This window comes from Leuresthes tenuis, unplaced genomic scaffold (genome assembly GCF_036924035.1).
Source record: "Leuresthes tenuis unplaced genomic scaffold, fLeuTen1.0.hap1 SCAF_8, whole genome shotgun sequence".
Classification (NCBI taxonomy): domain Eukaryota; kingdom Metazoa; phylum Chordata; class Actinopteri; order Atheriniformes; family Atherinopsidae; genus Leuresthes; species Leuresthes tenuis.
The window spans coordinates 17,045,836-17,063,686 of NW_027325362.1; the positions used below are offsets into that span (position 1 = coordinate 17,045,836).

General features: G+C 40.0%; 1 protein-coding gene across 1 annotated transcript in view; it reads left to right on the forward strand.

The window, feature by feature from the left end:
• The window catches only part of LOC140313157 (uncharacterized), a 104,152-nt gene extending 87,492 nt beyond the window's left edge, over positions 1–16,660 (forward strand). Inside the window, exons 45-55 of the mRNA XM_072391151.1 lie at positions 27–80; positions 920–964; positions 1,280–1,324; positions 1,423–1,485; positions 1,912–1,947; positions 3,360–3,404; positions 3,885–4,028; positions 6,193–6,259; positions 6,380–6,517; positions 9,749–9,817; positions 13,198–16,660. Of these exons, the coding sequence (XP_072247252.1) occupies positions 27–80; positions 920–964; positions 1,280–1,324; positions 1,423–1,485; positions 1,912–1,947; positions 3,360–3,404; positions 3,885–4,028; positions 6,193–6,259; positions 6,380–6,517; positions 9,749–9,817; positions 13,198–13,298 (807 nt within the window). The 3' untranslated portion in view covers positions 13,299–16,660. The remainder of the gene's footprint in view (positions 1–26; positions 81–919; positions 965–1,279; positions 1,325–1,422; positions 1,486–1,911; positions 1,948–3,359; positions 3,405–3,884; positions 4,029–6,192; positions 6,260–6,379; positions 6,518–9,748; positions 9,818–13,197) is intronic.
• Positions 16,661–17,851: the final 1,191 nt, after the last annotated feature.

The window sequence follows — 17,851 nt, forward strand, 5'->3', positions numbered from 1 at the left end:
CAGGTGGTGCTTTTTTTCCCTCACAGGGAGAACCAGGAGCCATGGGTTTACCCGGGCTTGAAGGGCTACCTGGTGCCAAGGTAACCAACAGAGAAATATCTCATCTGCCATGACCTATCCTGATAGCAACGGGAGGAAAAATGCTTGATCTGTACTAAATTTTCATTACAGCACATATAGAGTTTCTTTCGAAAAGGAGAGATCCATCTTTTGTAAACCAAAAATGCTTGCCCGTACGAGATTTCAACACAATATTGGTTCTAGTTGAAGTTATGAGTCAGCTGGAGGGAAACTGTTTTTAGAGGAATTCAATTACTCGGGTTTCTGTTTAAGTATCGCCTGAAGGAGTTTTAGGTCGACATTTCCAAATGGGATGTACAGCAGTTTGGAGCATAAGCATTAATGTAATAGCTAACAATCTGCACAGAGAATTGGCCAAGATGCGTTCTCCTTATGAGAACAAAACAAGCCCTGGATGGAACTTTTCTCAATTGCCTGTATTTAAACCTGTATGACAAAGGCTCCACTGATTGGCACTGTAAGACTTTATGTTCACAGGAAAGTTTGTGGGGGTGGAATATTTCATTTTCTGTGACTTCCAGAGTAATTTATCCTTCTGGGAAATACTGTCAGAGGATTGATATATGCAAAGAGTTTGTGGTTGAAAAATGAAGAGGATCTAATTTCTTTAGGAGCTTGTGGATAGTAAGTCTATATGTGAGCCTTTTGAAAGGTTCCATTCTTTTATCCCCTTTACATTTGTCCAAGCCATTTGGGGCTCTGAGGCATTCTTTGTACCGACGTTTAGGAATTTTCCTATAATTCTTCTTAGTGTCTGTGTCTGCTTGACATAGCAGGGGTCTATAGTTGCTATCTGTAATCCGTCTTACCATCTACCTGATCTGTGTTGTGTTTTCAGGGTGATACAGGCTTTCCTGGCACCCCTGGGATACCAGGTCCTTCAGTAAGTACTTTTTTCTTTCTTTTTTTTTTTAAATACTTACATCGTTACTCACCTTGATCAATCATCTGTGTTGTTTTGAGTCTTCTGGCAACAAGTCAATGCTGCTTAATTAAGCAGTGGTCAGCAGCCTTTCCCAAATATGAATCCCATAACACAACACTACTTCATTTAAGAACTCTGCCGATCTGTGCTCTCCACGGTGGATTTTCTGTGCAGCTACAATAGAAGTGGGAGGCTACAGAGGCGCTGCAGATATGACACTATTGAGAACCTGTCAAACAAGGTCTGTTCTCTTCCTGTATTTGTGATTGACAGGGGAAGCCTGGCGCTCGTGGAGAGCCAGGGATCCCTGGAGAGCCGGTGAGCTGCAGCTTTCTAACTCTCTTTGAACTGTCAATCCGCGCGTCAGTCTTTTGTCAACGACAGCTGACATGCTGGCTGCCTCTGTTTTCTGACAGGGTGAGAGGGGACCGATTGGAGAGACAGGATTTCCTGGACCCGAAGGACCCCAAGGTGTTCCTGTAAGAACCCCACCTGAATTTGGTCCCTTTGTCACTTTATAATCAGTACTAGATGCTTCTAAAGCCTCGCAGTAATTTCCACGCACCTTTACATTAGCATACTCACTCTTGTTTCACCATTGTTGGGGGTGTGGGTGGGCGGGGGGGGGCATGATTCAAGAACAATATGGATGAAATACGCATGATAGCCGCCACTTGTCCTGTAGATGATTACATTCCTCTATGTAATCACCATCACAGATAGTTTCTGTAATTCTCCCTGTAAGCACACAATGGAACAGTGTTCGCTTTGCAATCAGGATCATTATGCCTTGGTTGAGATATCTCATTAACTGTGGAGATTACTGGGAGTGCAACAGTGCTGATCCAATCGAAGGTGGGAGCTGATACAAAATGTCTTTGTTTTGTGTTGCACTCCTTGAGCAGGGGAGAGCTGGAAGAGATGGAACTCCTGGATACAAGGTGAGTTGGGCGAACATGTTGCAAATCCCCTTATAGAAAGTGCTTTACATCAGCCAAGCTGCAGAAAGATGGCACAGCAGATTTTTATCCTCCCTCCAGCTAGAGCATGCTGACTGCATTAAACCTATTTGCATATATGAGATTTTAACGATAAAAACTAAATGGAATCCTGCAGATTTAAGGCTTTGTTGACTTTTAGTCTTTTTACCCTAATCATACAGTTAACGCTCTCAGGCAATGATAAAATGTTTGTAATACAGGGCGGTAGACGCTTCAAATTAATTATGCATTGTCCTACTTGGGTGAACCTGGCTAAAGTTGAAATAAATTCTGCAGAAAAGTCTGCTTTTAGGGCGACTGATCAAGTTTATTATACACTATTTACTTCATGAACACACAGTGGTCTCACAGGATGCAGAACAGATCTCTTGAATAACCATTTCCAACACGTTATATGATCCAACACCCAATCTTGACTGATGATTATTACTGTTTTGCTCTGATATACATGATTTTTTTTTTCCACCTTTCACCTTAATGACAGCCCCAACACTTTATTGTTTGCACATTATTATTATTTAGTATTCTTCCACTATCATCTCAGCATTTCACAAAAGCTGTCACCATTGAGGCTGACTTTGTGGTGGGGCAACAGTGCCATCTAGCAGGTGGCTTTGCTCCTCCACATAGATTTCTTGTTCACAGCTCTGAGGTTTAATGTAATGCTCAGGGAAGCACATTTCAGTGGGCAAGATGATAGATTTAAGCTTCCCATCAGGCAGTGGGGAATACAGTGTACCACAGATTAAAGCTGGCAAGGGAAAATGGCATCACAAAGCGATGCCAGCTTTAAAACCACATCATGCCCGATTGTCTTTTGCATGGCTCCTGTAATCCAGTGGGAAATTGATACAAAGATGCTCCTTGTGGTATAGCTGTGAGAGAAGTAAAGGGAAGCAATGAGGAGTGACAGGGAGGGACTGGAAGACACAAGATGTTGTGACATGAAGCTGGAGACAGGTATTCTCTCGCTGCTCCTCTGTACAGTAGAGACAGCTGGTGGGAAATCAGGCCTTTGTCAAACAAAACTGGTGTGATGCAGAAGCGCCATGACATTGCAGAAGGTGAAACACTGTTCAGGGAGATATTATACAAGCGATAGACCTGAGCTGAGTTAGAAGCAATCAATGCACAGTCATCTGAAAAGTGTACATTTCTCAAAGTCAAGCATTTCAGAAAACGCTTGCTCACAGTTTTCCTTCAGGCAGCAGATCAGAATCCTCTACAAATTTTAGAGTGAATTTGGTAATCTCTGCCTCAAGTGAGCAGAATTCAATAATAGCCTATTACTGTATGTGTATTTTTTCTTCAGTAATATGGTCTTAAGATATGCTTTTTGTTTGTTTTCTAAGGGAGTCACAGGTAGAACAGGTGACAGAGGATCCAAAGGAGAACGTGTAAGTAACGTCACTTGTTTTAATCTTTCCTAAAAAGAAAATGTTCTTATAAGTCAAACTACAATGTAGAATGTGTTGATGAATAGCGATGAATAGTAATGAAACTTCAGCATAAATATGGCTAATCCCCACAAGCATATAAGCACTAGAAAAGGCATTCTCAGGGCAGTTTCCTATTGTAGTTTCAAAGCTCTGTCACACTTGTGCAGTAATCTGTTGCAAATGCTGGTAATGGAGGATACAAAATGAGGCTTTTAGCCTTGCAGCTAGCAAAAGAGTACCAAGACAGGTGGCTGATACATTAAAGGAAGAGGGTCACTCTGCACAGCAGGTTAAGAGATAAAGTTAGGCCTGGCAATTATAGTGCCAGTGATGCAGCTTATGTCAGCCAGGAAGGCGAGCTTTGATTGTTATTCGGCAGAACTTGCACACATTTTGCATCATACTGAGTTGAGATATAGCCTGGCTTCTGCACTGTAGGGTGATCCGGGGATTCCTGGAGAAAGAGGTGTTCAAGGCGAAAGGGGTCGCATAGGAGATCCTGGCCCGGTTGGACCTATCGGACCACAAGGTGGAAAAGGTGATCCTGGCCCTCCAGGAGAGTTGGGGAGTCTAAAACTCCTGGTAAGTAGTAAAACTGCACTTACCTCAGCATAAACAGTCTATCCTCCCAGATGATTGAAACCTTAATCACCCAGTTCGCTCCCGCAACCCGTAACTAGTTCAGCTCTCATTCCCTGTATGGGAAAATGGTGTAGCTACAGCTTTCTGCAAGGAAACATCAAACAAAGCTGTGCGAGGGAGCTTGCTGTTCTCTTTCTGCTCAACGCTTCCCACTCCTGATCATCTAGGCGCAACAGAAGGTCAGAGAGAGAAATAGACGGAAGCAGAAAGACAGAGCTATGTGGGCGTGCCGAGAGCTCTGCAGAGCATAGAAAACACCTCCATCTGTCACAGACATTTTACACTCACTGCAGTTATATAACATTCACGGTGATGAAAAAAAGTGTTTTGAATGCGAAAGATTCAGCATTCAAGCCTACTATTGTTTGCCAGTGTTACTGGTGCCACTGTAGAAAGTAATGCATTTGAGAACAGTTCATGACAGATTAAGTGTATTGTATGCAGTTAGGTGCAAAACTATTTTGTCCCTAATGGTTTTATTTCCCTGAGATGTTTACTGAAGCAAATCAAGTTTACAGTTTATGTGATGATTAAAGCGTACACTTTCGTTTTAGGGTATTCATAACCAAATTCACAAGGCGCATAAGGAAATTACAGCTCTTTCTTCATAACAGGCTCAAATATAATCAGAGAATTGTCTCCAGAGCTGTTTAGTGGACAGGTGTGCTCTGTTCATTCACTATTTCTTCATCAGCTAATAAGGTAAAACATCTGGAGGGGATTCTAAGTGTGGCATTAACATTAGGAGTCTGTTGCTGTGAGCCCACAACATGGTGTCAAAAAAGTTCTCAGCGCAAGTGAAATGGGTCATCCTTAGTCTGCAAAATTCAACAACCCCATATGGAGTTATCAAGTCAACATTTTTTTCACACTGTGAGGAAAAAAATAATCCACCTGTTAAATCAGCAACATGAAAAGGCCAGGACATCCACACCAAGGGAGTAAAAAGGTATGAATAAGGCTTGGAATGGCTCATCATCCAAAGCGTTCAAGCAATGTGTGATGTTATGAACATTTATGGCTTCCGATGGCACTGGTTCACCAGTGTTTATTAATGATGTGACAGAATACAGAAGCTGCCAAATGAACTCGGAGATGTATGGGGATACAACATTAGCCAGATTCAGCCGACTGCAGCCGAGATGATTAGATGGTTTTTCAGAGTACAGATGGACAATCAACCAAAGATTGCTGTGAAAGCAATCCAGGAGTATTTGAAAGCATGAAGTGGAATATTGTACAGTGTCTGAATTCACTTGATCTTACCTTGATTGAGATGCTTTTCACTAACTAACGGCAAAACTAAAGAAAGAAAGAAAGAAAGAACCACATCACTGATAACTTGTTGGGATGCTGTCCAGGTGTTAACACGCTTACGTTTATGTGTCCAGTTTCTTTCTTGTCCCTGAAAAAGAGGGTTTTACATATTCAAAAGCAGTCATTCATACACTCTCCTGAGAATTTGGATGGAAATACCTTCCAATCAAAGTGTAGATTCTGCACTTTATGCCAACATTTATTAGGAAACCGTAACTGCTGTATGTTTTGATAAATAGCAAAAACGACAAAAATCACTGTCCAGTATTTCTGAATGTATTTGTTCTGTATATACTGTTTACATTTGATGTATGTGTATTATTTATGTGTGTGTTTTTGTGAATATTTTTGTTTTCTTGACTTTCCTTATATTTAGAGGTATATAGGGCTAACACCTCTGCTCTTAAGCACAGAATGCATCGCTGCAAAACTGGACATAAAGTAATATAAGAGTTATGGCATCAAATTTAACATTCCCCACTGAATCTGTATTATTTCTTGCTGAGTTTGGGTGCAGATCTTCCACTAAATTGCGATGGAATTCACTTAGTTACAGGAAAAGATTTTTAAAAAAAAGGAATTCTCTTTGAGTTCAGTTTCAACAACTGCTTCGAGGGAATTTTTCAGTCCAGATACATGACAACAACCCACTGAATTGTGATGTCATACGAAATATAATCTTTACTGCTGCAAAGTGACAATTAATAGACGTTTATTTTGTTTTGAGCCTGAATTGGATTTTCTTTCTTACTTGCTGTACGTGACTGTTTATTCTCCCCACATACAGAATGATGCCCATTTCACAGAAGAACTCAAACTGTTTATCCAAAATGAAGTTTTGAGGATCTTTGAAGGTACAAATTGTCTGTTTAAGTTATTAAATGTGTTTTTAACAAGCTCTATATTCCCCTCCCCTTTGCTCCACCTCTAAGCACCCTTCGTGTGAAATCTCTTTTGGTCTTATTGCCTTGCAGAGAAAGTATCAAGCGCTGCTATGTTGCAGAAGACACCTGCAGGCATCTTAGCTTCACAGGTCCAAGGGCCTCCAGGACCCCCTGGCAAGGATGGACCACCAGGCCCACCAGGAGAATCAGGGCTCCCCGGTCCTCAAGGTAGGAGCTCAGGACAGTGAGCTGAACCACTGGACATGAACACAACTTCAAGAAAGAAAAGAAAAACATTTCACTCATAATATGACAAGTCACTCTCATAACATTTGATTGCTTGTTGGCGAACACGATTAACCATTTGTTGTCTTATTTAACTGTTTAGCAGTGTTTGTACCAACCTCACATGTCTATACTCCATTTGCTCTTTAAAACTTCCACCTAGCTGACAGTGCTGTACATACATGTAGCCAGCTCTATTTAAAGAAGGAAGAGTTGCTATTATAGCCTTGCTATAATGCAGGCTTTGGGTTTAGAGTGACAACATCTCACTTTTTTTTTCTTTTTTTTTTTAAATGAAAGGAGTTGACATGAAATACAGGAGACTGGCAGAATTGGGGTTGGGCCGAGGCTTATATATTGTATGGATTCATGGGTATTTTTCTCTTGCATAGACCCATATATCAATGCAGACTGAGGGGCGGGAAGCAGAGGAAAGGCCAGGAGTGTGGTGCACAGCAGCTCTCTGGGAAATATGAAGACAAACGAAGAATTGGCTGTGAATAAGAGAAAGTGTTATCAGTGCGGACAGGAAAGAGCTCCAGTATTGATACCTCACTCCGGGAGAGAAAGCTTCTTAAATACAAAAGGAGCATAGTCAGGAAGGAGATGGACGTTCTTTGTCAAACTAATACAAGTCTCTTGACTGCTCACACAACAGTAATGGTTTGTCAGGATTTGTACCTCAGTCTTGCTCAGATTTGTATTGTGTTCGCAGCTCAACTTTAGAATCTTAACTTTCGAAGAGGAGGAGTGTTTTATGTGTCGGTGCAGATCAAAGCACCACTGCACTGGCCCTTCTCTTTGAGCTTTGTATCTACCTCACATTACTCAAGACCATTTACATTTGAACCCACTGCAACAATTTAGAATGCTGCTTTCATTCATGAATAATGTAGTTAAAGTAGGCAACTACTAAACTCTAAATATTTGTGCCGTGTCAATGCTACAGGCATTACACATGTCGTGGATTTTGTCTTGCTTGTTTTATTCTTATTTTTTAATGCTTCAAATAGTGTTTAATAGGTGACCTATAATGCAGCCTTGAAATAAATATTTATCGAAAATAAAGAGGAAAGTTATTTTCCCTTGATAAATCAAGAATTCAGCAACTTTAAATTTTTTATTTATTTTTTTCTTTGTTGACTCGTGCCTCCACTCAGCTGGTGAGAGTGTTTGGGGTAATATTTCCTCATTATTTCTCGTCATCCTCCGCTGGAGACCGTGCTCTTCTGGAATATGCAATTTGACTTCTTCTCCATTGTGCCAAAATGAATTGTTTATGGAGAAAAATAACCCCTCTGTAGAATTAACTGTCTTTTATTTATTTATTTTTCCTCCGTTCTCCGTGGCTTGATTGCACACGAGAGGAAGTCTCCAGCTGTTAGAGCAGGCCCAGGAGGACTGATGCTGAAGAGCAGCGCTTCTTTTATTTCCTCCTTTGTTGTAATTGAGTGCTCATTTATCATTCTATTCATCTTTTACTTTTGAGATCCAAATGAAAAATCTCTCTGATGTAAGTCATTGTGTTTGAGTGCAGATTTCACAAATTTTACAGTTTTGTTGTTTTAATATTCATTTCTAATTTTGTATTTCAGTAAGTTCTGTATATTCATTCACGTGTGTATTTTTTTTCTTATATATATATATAATTCTTATATTTCAGGCTGTAAATTCTGTTTCAGAGCTGCTATGATCTTTCATGTACGATATGGCTGTCTCACTAAATATCCCAGTGTATTGAATGGAGCAGCTGCTCAAAGGAGGGTGTTATGTTTTTCTTTTTTAAGGCATACTTCTTGTAGTATAAAAACAGTGATGTTGCTGTCAATAATCTTTACAACAGTGTACAGCAGGTGCAGGCCTGCAATCCTATCACTCAAGCATGAGACAGCGCTCGTTGGCATTGTCATTCTTTTTTAGCAGCATAATTTGTCCATTAGTGGCCCTGGAAACCACTTGTTTTTCGACCACCATATGGCATTTTTCGATTTTTATGAGAGGTGCACCAGCTCGGCGTACCACCCAAGCTCATTGCTTTGTGTGCCTTTCAGTTTTTTTTTTTTTTTGCTTAAGGTACAGTGCACTTTTCTCCACGGAACGTCTCCTTCCTGAATGAATGCCCCAGGCTCTGTGAGTGTTGAACGAAGTCTCATTATTGCGGCAATGTGTGGATAGCCCCTCTCTCTTTGAGATTCAGTTCTGGAGCATTCATAAGCCTTTCTTCAGATTTTCTCTGACATGTAAGCGTTGAAGCGTTTCCCCTTTGGGCCAGTCGGTGCAATGCTTGATACTCCTGTCAGTGTTTCTGATGCACTCCATGCAACTGCTGGTTGTGAGACTCCATTACTTTACGTGCCCCATGGGGAAATATCGATGCAGCCCCTCACATTCTTACTTGGTATGCTGCTGTTTTGAACTGTAAAGACTTAGAAGCTTTGCATGCAGTGGAAAATAATGATTGTGTGCATATTGTTGTAAGCAACATACTGCCTGGTTTGACTTGAAGATTAGTGCAAATGCTTTGATTTTCTTGTTTTCTTGACGGACTGAGCATGCGCTTGTGATCATCACCTGTTTTGCTTTTTTTCCTTAGAGGTATTCATATAGCAACCAGATTAGAGACTGCATTCATGTGTCTTTTAATTTATTTTATATAATCTACCTTCCACCAGAGTCCATGTTATCACCCTTGCCTGCATTGACCCACATATCTGACCTCTGGTTAAAAAAAAGCCTCTTAACTCTGTTTTGAAGTCTTTACAGACATGTTCTGGTGGCCCTGTTTTTGTCCATGATGCCTGCCTTGTCAAAAACTAACACACAGATGTCTTGTTTGTTTCTTTCTGTTTCGATGGGATGTCAGTATGTCTGTTTATTTTTCAAAAGTTTAGGACTGAAACTTGGGATTCAGGGCAGTCTGTTTCTCCAACTCCTGCTAAAGCTGCGTCCTTCAGAAAAAAACTAAAGAATAAGTGTAGACTCGATGCCTGACAGTAGTTGCACAAGTGTGTCCCAGTCTTGATGTTCAGTGGATTTGAACAAGTTAACAAATGGCATTTTTACCAAACTTACTAACTGTACTGTACACTCCGTAACGTCACATCACCTCACACCACAGATGTATTTCTCTTTTTCAGTTTTTGTTCAGAGTGTTGTGTGTCTGTGTGTTCTCAGGGTACAGGGGTCAGAAAGGAGAGCGAGGACAGCTGGGGCTGGGGTTACCAGGAGACCCAGGACCACCGGGTAAGAAAACTGGACATGGCATATCCTAGTTTGACCACCTAAATGTACATAGCTAGTTTAATGTGTTGTGTTTTTATACATAGACAAACATAGACTTGGGCAAACACAGCATACAAAAATAATTTTGTCCCCGTCATATTAATTATATTCCCAACAGGAATTCCCAGGGATAGACTTACAATAGTGTTTAATGCTCTTTCGCTTCCCTTTGGGATACTTACCATAAAGTCCTTGTTTATATTGCTACAATGCATTTGGACAATGTGGACCTTTTCTAAGGCAACTGGTTCACAGTTGTGGTTAAATATCCAAATTGTGTTTGCACCCCCTCCTGGAATACAGTTCCTGGGATATGATCTTGCTTACTAGATGGTACGTTTCTACAAAATTGACAGTAGGTCGTACAGTTTGAACTCAACTTGATCTAATTTTACACAACTTATGAAAAATTGGTTTACGGTTGAAAAGTTGCGACTAAGTTCACCTCACATGATCAAGGAGCAGACACCACACATAAAACTTAAAAGGGTTCCTCTTCTGCTCCACTTCTCCATATGCTTTCATGAGAATCATCTTGGTAGGTTTTCTGCAATCTTTCCAAAAGACAAACAAACAAATGGGGCTGAAAAGACATAAACAAATAATAATTACTTATACCAGCAACAACACAGTGCAGTAGCGACAATAGTTTTGTATCAGCAATTAATCAAATGCCTATGTGGGATACAAAAAGGATTCCCAGCCAGAGGCCAAAAAAGTAGATTCATGCGGCTTTAAACCTTAACTCCAAGCCTTGGATTGTGACATTATTGTTAATTTAAAGAGAGATATTGTTATTGTCACTTGAGCTGTCAAAAACCATCAGCCACTGACCATTAAGATGGAAAGAGGTAAACTATTTGCAGCTATATATTAGTGACTTTATTGGCTGTCACACGTGTCTGAATGACCTGGCACTATGCTGACAACTATTCATCCCTTCGTATCTGTTCTTTATTTACCTGTCCTCTGAAGGGAGACAACTGTATCAGACTGTTGTCAAGACTCAAACCTTAAATCTTTTCAGCCCCGGTTTGTTATCTCAACTTGTTTGCAATAAACACAGCTCCCAGATTGCATTATGCCCTGTAGCCTCAGCACTGTTTGGACAAGAATGGCACCCCAGAAGAAGACAGAATGCTACAGTGGAGGAAAAAAGTGTGCGCTGAAAACTAAAATCTCATCTTACTAAAGCACCAACTCATGATGTCAGCATGTCCCCTGCTGCTGTGAAAAGTGGGATCACTTCACTGACTTCCAGTCTGCTTCAGTGGGAGTTTATCACTGCACCTAAAGTCACTCGTACTGTCTGTGCATAATGCATGCGTAGGGGCAAAGTAAAGTTGGCTGCAGCTCCTTGGGAGAGGATAAATCACAGCTGTTGAAAGACATCTTCTCTCGAGGTGCACAGTTGTGGGAAGCACCTGCGGCATAACTGGTGGGGGTTATACTTAAGCTGCAGCCACATCTTGGAAAGAGTCAGAAAGTACTTGGAGCAAACTGATATGAATGCAGGTCCACGGCTCAGGTTTTCCCTTTGCTCGTAGATTTACAAGTCCCGGTAGCTTACAACAGAAGATTATTTTTACCAGCCAAAATTCCTTCCACTTGGCCTTCATAATGAAAGATTGGTGGTATCCTTGGCATCAACTTAGACCAGGTTCCCATTGGACTCATGAAGAACTGGATATATGAGTTGCACACAGGAGATTCTTACAACTCTGTCTTATCAGTTGTGGTAAGCTGCAGTGTCAGTACTTTTCAAGAGTGTGTCTCAAGAGTGGTACAGAGACTATCCAAATGATTATAAACTGCTAATAATTTCAGCTAATTTATATTATCACAGTGTCCATCTGCTGTATTTGACCTCACCTCCTGTAGAACATTGCATTTGTGCAGTTGCTTATTAACTGTTAAACGCCCTGAATACAAACTGGAGAACAAAAACGCGCCTGATGGCTGTCCCTCACTGTTAAAAACCACCAAAATATTGTGCAGTTTGTGTGTGAGCAGATAAATATATAGTAGATGGATATGGCAGTGATGGAAGGGGCAAGCTGTGCTTTCACACTGAGGTAAAGAGCAAGCAGTTCCATTTGTACAAAGTGAGTGGGCCTTTATCAAGCTGTCACTGGTCTGACTGATGTAATGGGCACTCCTGTGGCAGGACTGCGCTGAAGGGTTTTTTACAGGCTTATCAAAATCCTTTTAAAAGACGGCGTTATCACTGGATGTCGTGCCTGATGAACAATATATAACCAGTACTGTATGTCAGAAAGCACAAAGCAAACTAGACTGCTTTGCCACTTCAACAAGCTGTTGCTAGGTAACACGAGACACTGAGGTCTCATCTGCCATGATGACCTCAACATATTAGAATGGAGAATTGTACGGTCTCTCCCTCATTGTCTTCAATGAAACTGAAGAATTCATCAATTCTAAATGAGATCTTTCACAATGAATACTTTTTTCAAAGCAGAGAGGGAGAACATTTGCAAAGTCACAGAATATAATCCTTTTCACTGCATTGACACACTTTATAGTGGTGAAACTTTTCTCACTTCTTAAGTGAGAAAACAAAGAATTGATTTTATTTTCATCAGTTTGTTGTAAATCTGAAGTTATACAAAACTGTGTTGAGGCTGAACTGAATTTATCAATCCATCTCCAATATATGTGGTGGACAGACACCAATCACCCACAACAATAAAACTTCCTGCTTTAAATTGTGTAGGTCCCCCTTGTGTGCCACAGCATTGGACTCATTGGACCATGAGCACAAGGCTTCTAAGCGTGTCTTGTGCTGTCTGGCACTGCAATTACAGCTTTGGATCATTTGGGTCCTTTGGGTCGCTGGGTGGGGCCTCCTTTGATTGGACTCGTTTCAGCTTGTCCTGCCAATGCTCAGTCAGGCTGGGATCTGAGGAGTTTGGAAGCCAAGTTAATTCATTGACATCTTTGTTATGTTTGTCAAGCTATTTTAGATCAATTTTTGTGACACAATGGCGCAAATTGCCCTGCTGGGGGAGGCCAGTGTTGTCAGGGGAAGCTGCAGTTGGAATGTGGTTTGGTGGATGCCGCATGATAGTACGTAACATCAATCTTAGAATTCTTGGTTTCACACTAAAATGGGACATTATGATAGGATGATCAGTGTCACTTCACCTATTGTTGGTTTTTAATGTTGTAGTTGATCAGCTTTTGATAACCATGTGATGAATAAATCTGTGTTTGTCTGGTGGAGTCTGTGACTGTGCCGAACCACGGTTTAATCATTAATGGAAAGCTCTTGTAAATGGTGATCTACTGCAGTAATTAATGATATATATCTCTCTCCCAAGGCCCACCGGGTGGCCCTTCTCAGGGCCCTCCTGGTTCTCCAGGCCCCCGTGGACTTCCTGGGACATGTGACCCCTCTGACTGTCTTCTTCCTTCGTTATAAGCCCGACAGAGTGCAATGAAGGCTGGTCTTAGGGCAGCCGTCCAGCGCTGAGCTCCATGCTGCAAACACAGTCCAGGAGAAAGCCTCGCTGTGTCTGACAGCTTCTGCAGCCCCCCCTTATCGGACAGACTCACAATTGAAATCTTTTACTCACGTCACAATAGCATTTGGACGCCATCGGGGTTTTATTTTACAAGGATTGCTGTTGTGGTTTGTTTATAACACTACAGAAAAGTCTTTGACAATGCTGTACTTTTAAGTTATTTCTTGTTTTCACAACCCCTACTGTGATGTAATGCATTCCTGGTCGACTCTCAACATGTCTTTTAAGACCATGAAAAGACTGTTTCTTCAAATTCAGCCCTGTCTGAAAACACAATCTTAATTATTTGTTTGCCCCTTTAATGGGCATGTCTATGCACTCTCCTGTTCTTACTCAGATAAGCCATTGTGCTGGCAGAAGGTACATCTCATGATTCTGTGTGTGTGAGAGAGGCAGAAGGAGAACGAGATTAGCTGAGTGAATGTGCTTATTTTTTTGTGTAGGTGTGAGAAAATAACTGATTTATGAAACTTCTTATGCAACCAAAGTGCAGCCAATGTGTCTGACAGAGAAATTATTTATTTCAAGTGTGCTCCTTAAGAATTTTTTTGAAATATGGTACTTATTCTAATTGTAGCATGGTTATTTGGTAAAATTATTATTATTATTATTATTATTAGGAAGTGGATTAATACATGTCTGGATAGTTTATAACTAGGGAAAAGTTTCTGCAGATTTTCTTTCCCTTGAAACAATGACTCATGACACATTTGTGCCGTGTACGATGATCAAGCACCTGCAGTAAAATCATTGCTAAAGATACTTCCCATTTTCTGTATGTTGATGCTGAGCCCTCATCTGTGATGTTTTTGCTAAAGCTTTTGTAATTTTTAAAAAAACACAAACAACCCACCGGGTCTGTTTGAAGCTATTCGTGGAAGACACCTACATCAAGGGCAGATCTTTCCGCATGAAAAGAATCTTCTTTAAATGACGTTAATGTTCTGTGAGTGTGAGGTGACCCCCTCGCATCCCTTTACTGTTGGTTTTATCTTTAAATAATGATTGTATCTTTGTGTGTGTGTGTGTTTTTCTTGTTTTCTTTTTTCCATATCTAATAGGGCTTGACATGGGACCTAACAATAAGCGGGCTGTCATTGTAATTCATTAAGGTTCTCACTTACAATCATACATCTCTGGAAATGTTGACGACTGTTGCATCTGAGATGATCATTGGCATATATTGTTTACGTAGTGTCAGGTATGATGATTCCTCTGGTTTATGTGTATATTTTTGAGCCCAAGGGAAATCGGACTACTGCTACAATATTTTTTTTCTTCTTTTTTTATGGTGCAATGTTATACTCATGAATTTACTTGAATTTTCTTGTAGTTTTAACTATATCATCATCTACGTCATGGTTTTTCACTCTGACCAACACTGTGTGTAACTGTGGATTGTTGGATTTTTTTTTGGATGTTGTAAGACTGGAGTTTTGACTTATTTATTTTCTGTACATTTTTTCTGAGTTTAAATATTCTCAACTGTTTTATGAAAGCTTTGAGTTGATTGTACCCTAGCAGGCCATATAATATATCATTTTTTACATAAAGGATGGATATCTGATTTATTAACTGAGAGTATTAGTTCCCAAATGAGAGACAAAGATATTTAGATTAATTCCCCTTTTGCAAAGAGTCAGGTTTTTAAATGCATTCATTAAAAAAAAAAATGGCCTTTCCAATCACACTAAAAAATGGACATGTGGCAGTATATAGAAGAAAAAGATTACTGGTCTGTGGTGAATCTATATAACTATCCTCACGGTTTCTTTTTCAGGTCTGTTTAATGAGGGTTTGACTCAAAGGCTTTAATTTGACTTTTTTGTCCTGATGTGATTAATGTTTGAAGAGTTCTGTGGGTGTATCTGAAATTTTGTGACATCGAGAACTCAGTTCTATCTGTATTTCATCCTTTAAGATCAGTTTGGCACTCTTTTTTTCCCCCTTTGTACTTCATGCCTTATATCATAGTCAGTATGCAGCTCTTACACAATGAATTATAACTCACATGTAACTCAGAAGCTGCAGACCATTTTTTCTTAGCATGCCGGCTTGATTTTTTTTAATCGCTGCTCAATTTTATCAGTGTGAGTGAGTCTAATTTTGAAATAGAGTACGAGTCACTGACTTCATTTGTGAGTTGAAGGAGCCCCCTGCTGGATGTGTTTTTATTTTCTCTTTGCTGTGACTGTACAAGGAAAACAATTTGCTTTGGTTTATTGACCACATGAATTCCCCTTCCTTCTCCACCTTCTGTCCTTTCACCCTCTTTAATTTTCATTTTTAGTTTCACAGGGTTCTTTCGGAGACAATTACACTGAACTTGATGAGATTCAAATGAGACAGTATCAGCAGACTAATGTGATCTAAACTTCTTCTGGTGGACTGCTGAGAGCAACTTCCGCTGTATATTGAATTTAGCTTCAATTGATATTAATATGCACCAGTTTGCTGCTTCCATTTACACAAGCAGTATGATAAGTAGGGAGGACACTGATGTCACAGCTCACTTCACTTGAAAGTCGGAGATATTTAACATTATACCAAACTAAAGTCCATTTATTCAAAGTGGAAAATGACTGATGAAAGCAAACTCATAGCTCGGAGATGTTGCAACTTCTCTTGAAAATGCACCCCAAGGCAGGCCACTCAAATAATGCAAAATTCACTTAAAACATCCCTTTCATACATCCACAGTTTTCATTATTGCTTGTGTTTCACGGTAATGTAAGTTGATCCTGTTGCCACATGTAATCTAATCTTGTAAGTAAGCTTGTAATGAGGGTGAATATGGATCAGCCTCTCAGCACGGCCCCTCGGATTAAAAATGTCTGCCTGCTGCTCCCACTGAAACTGCTCCTTGCTCCTGTATAAGCTCGAATCATGCTGGGTGACTTTAATGTTTGTTTTTAAAAGTCTTTGTTTGGTTGAATATCTACCTCAATCTTGGTTTACCGCATGGCTACGTGATTAGAAATTTCAAAAAAGGGAAGCGAGTCTAAACAATAGTTGCCTTGGAAAATGAAAAACCTCATGCGTGTTCAAGAACACATTTTCTTGTTGATGTCAGCGTGACTTGGCTCATAAATTAAGAAAGAATAGGGGCATTAATGTGCCCTTTGGGGAGTGTAGTCCAGTGTGTGTGGTTACCAGGTATCAGAGGTTATATTTTACTTTTTTCTTTTCAGAATCTTTCATTTACACTGATTAATGCCGCCTGCCTTTCTGTGTGCAATAAATGTTATCTGGTGCATTATTTCTTGCATCCAGTCTTTTTTTTCAATACATCCTACATTAACACTGTTAACACATAATAAGACTTAAAAACCCCACTTCATGAATAAAAGGTGTGTTCTAAAATGTGTTTTCAGCTGGAACGTTTCGTTGCGTTTTCTGTTTTTTCTGTTTTGGTTTTGCACTACTGGGTCAGTGTAGCTGGTCATGGCCATGGGTTTCTAAACCTCCTGCCTCAGTGCACCGAAAACAGACATAATTCTGTGGTGGAACTCACTCCATGGTGTTGAAGCTCTATCATGTGAAGAAAGAACGTGACAAACAAGATTTAGAATTACTGCAGACCAGTTAAGCAGACCAGGTCAGTTAAGATGGACTCTTTGATGGTTACCTTGGTCCAGGCTTTTGAACAAGTTCACTCCTGTTGAGTTTACTTGAAACTGCTGAAAGATGGAGACAGACTTTTAACTGGGTGGAATTTTAAATCATGTTTGCTTTATCCTCTTGGTTAAAAAGAGAGATCATCCATCATTGATAACTTGGACATCTGTTAAAAACACCATTAGTTGCTGCGCTATATATTTACAGCTTTTGAATTAAAATGTATTACAACATCATGGCTCCGTAGTAAGACAGTCTTGGTGCTAAAATGGCCTGCCTGCAGTTCAGACACTCCAACTATTTAAAGTTTTTGCCACATCGTGTAGTGGAAAATCAAGATTTCATGTAGCTGTAGAAAAAAACTACACCAGTTAGTATTGGTTGGTTAAAGGAGGAAGATAAGAAATGTTCATGTCCCAACTTCATTAAACGGTCGCTGGGATCAAATTCACAATGTACATCTATTTTTTTTTTTGAATAATAAAAAATTTGAACATTTGACATGCTGTCTTCTATATTTAATTAAAGATAGGATTTAAGTCTGTTTTTATTCATACTTGGCAGAGCAACCCAATTCTTTTTCTTTTTAATACAATGTGGAATAAAGCCAGCTTCGAATAAAACATTATTCTGTGTTTTTCAACTGTGAGATCTTTGTGTTTCAAAGCAGAACCAATGACAAGTTCTGTCTCTGCAACATCTATTCTGTGGCTGTTTTGGAGCTGTGGATCATGTCACATCATCTCTGAGAAAAGTCCTTAATCCTCTGAAGAAAATCTATAGCAGGGAAAAGTCTGCCTGCTGAAAGTGATGTGATTAAAGTCTGCAGAAC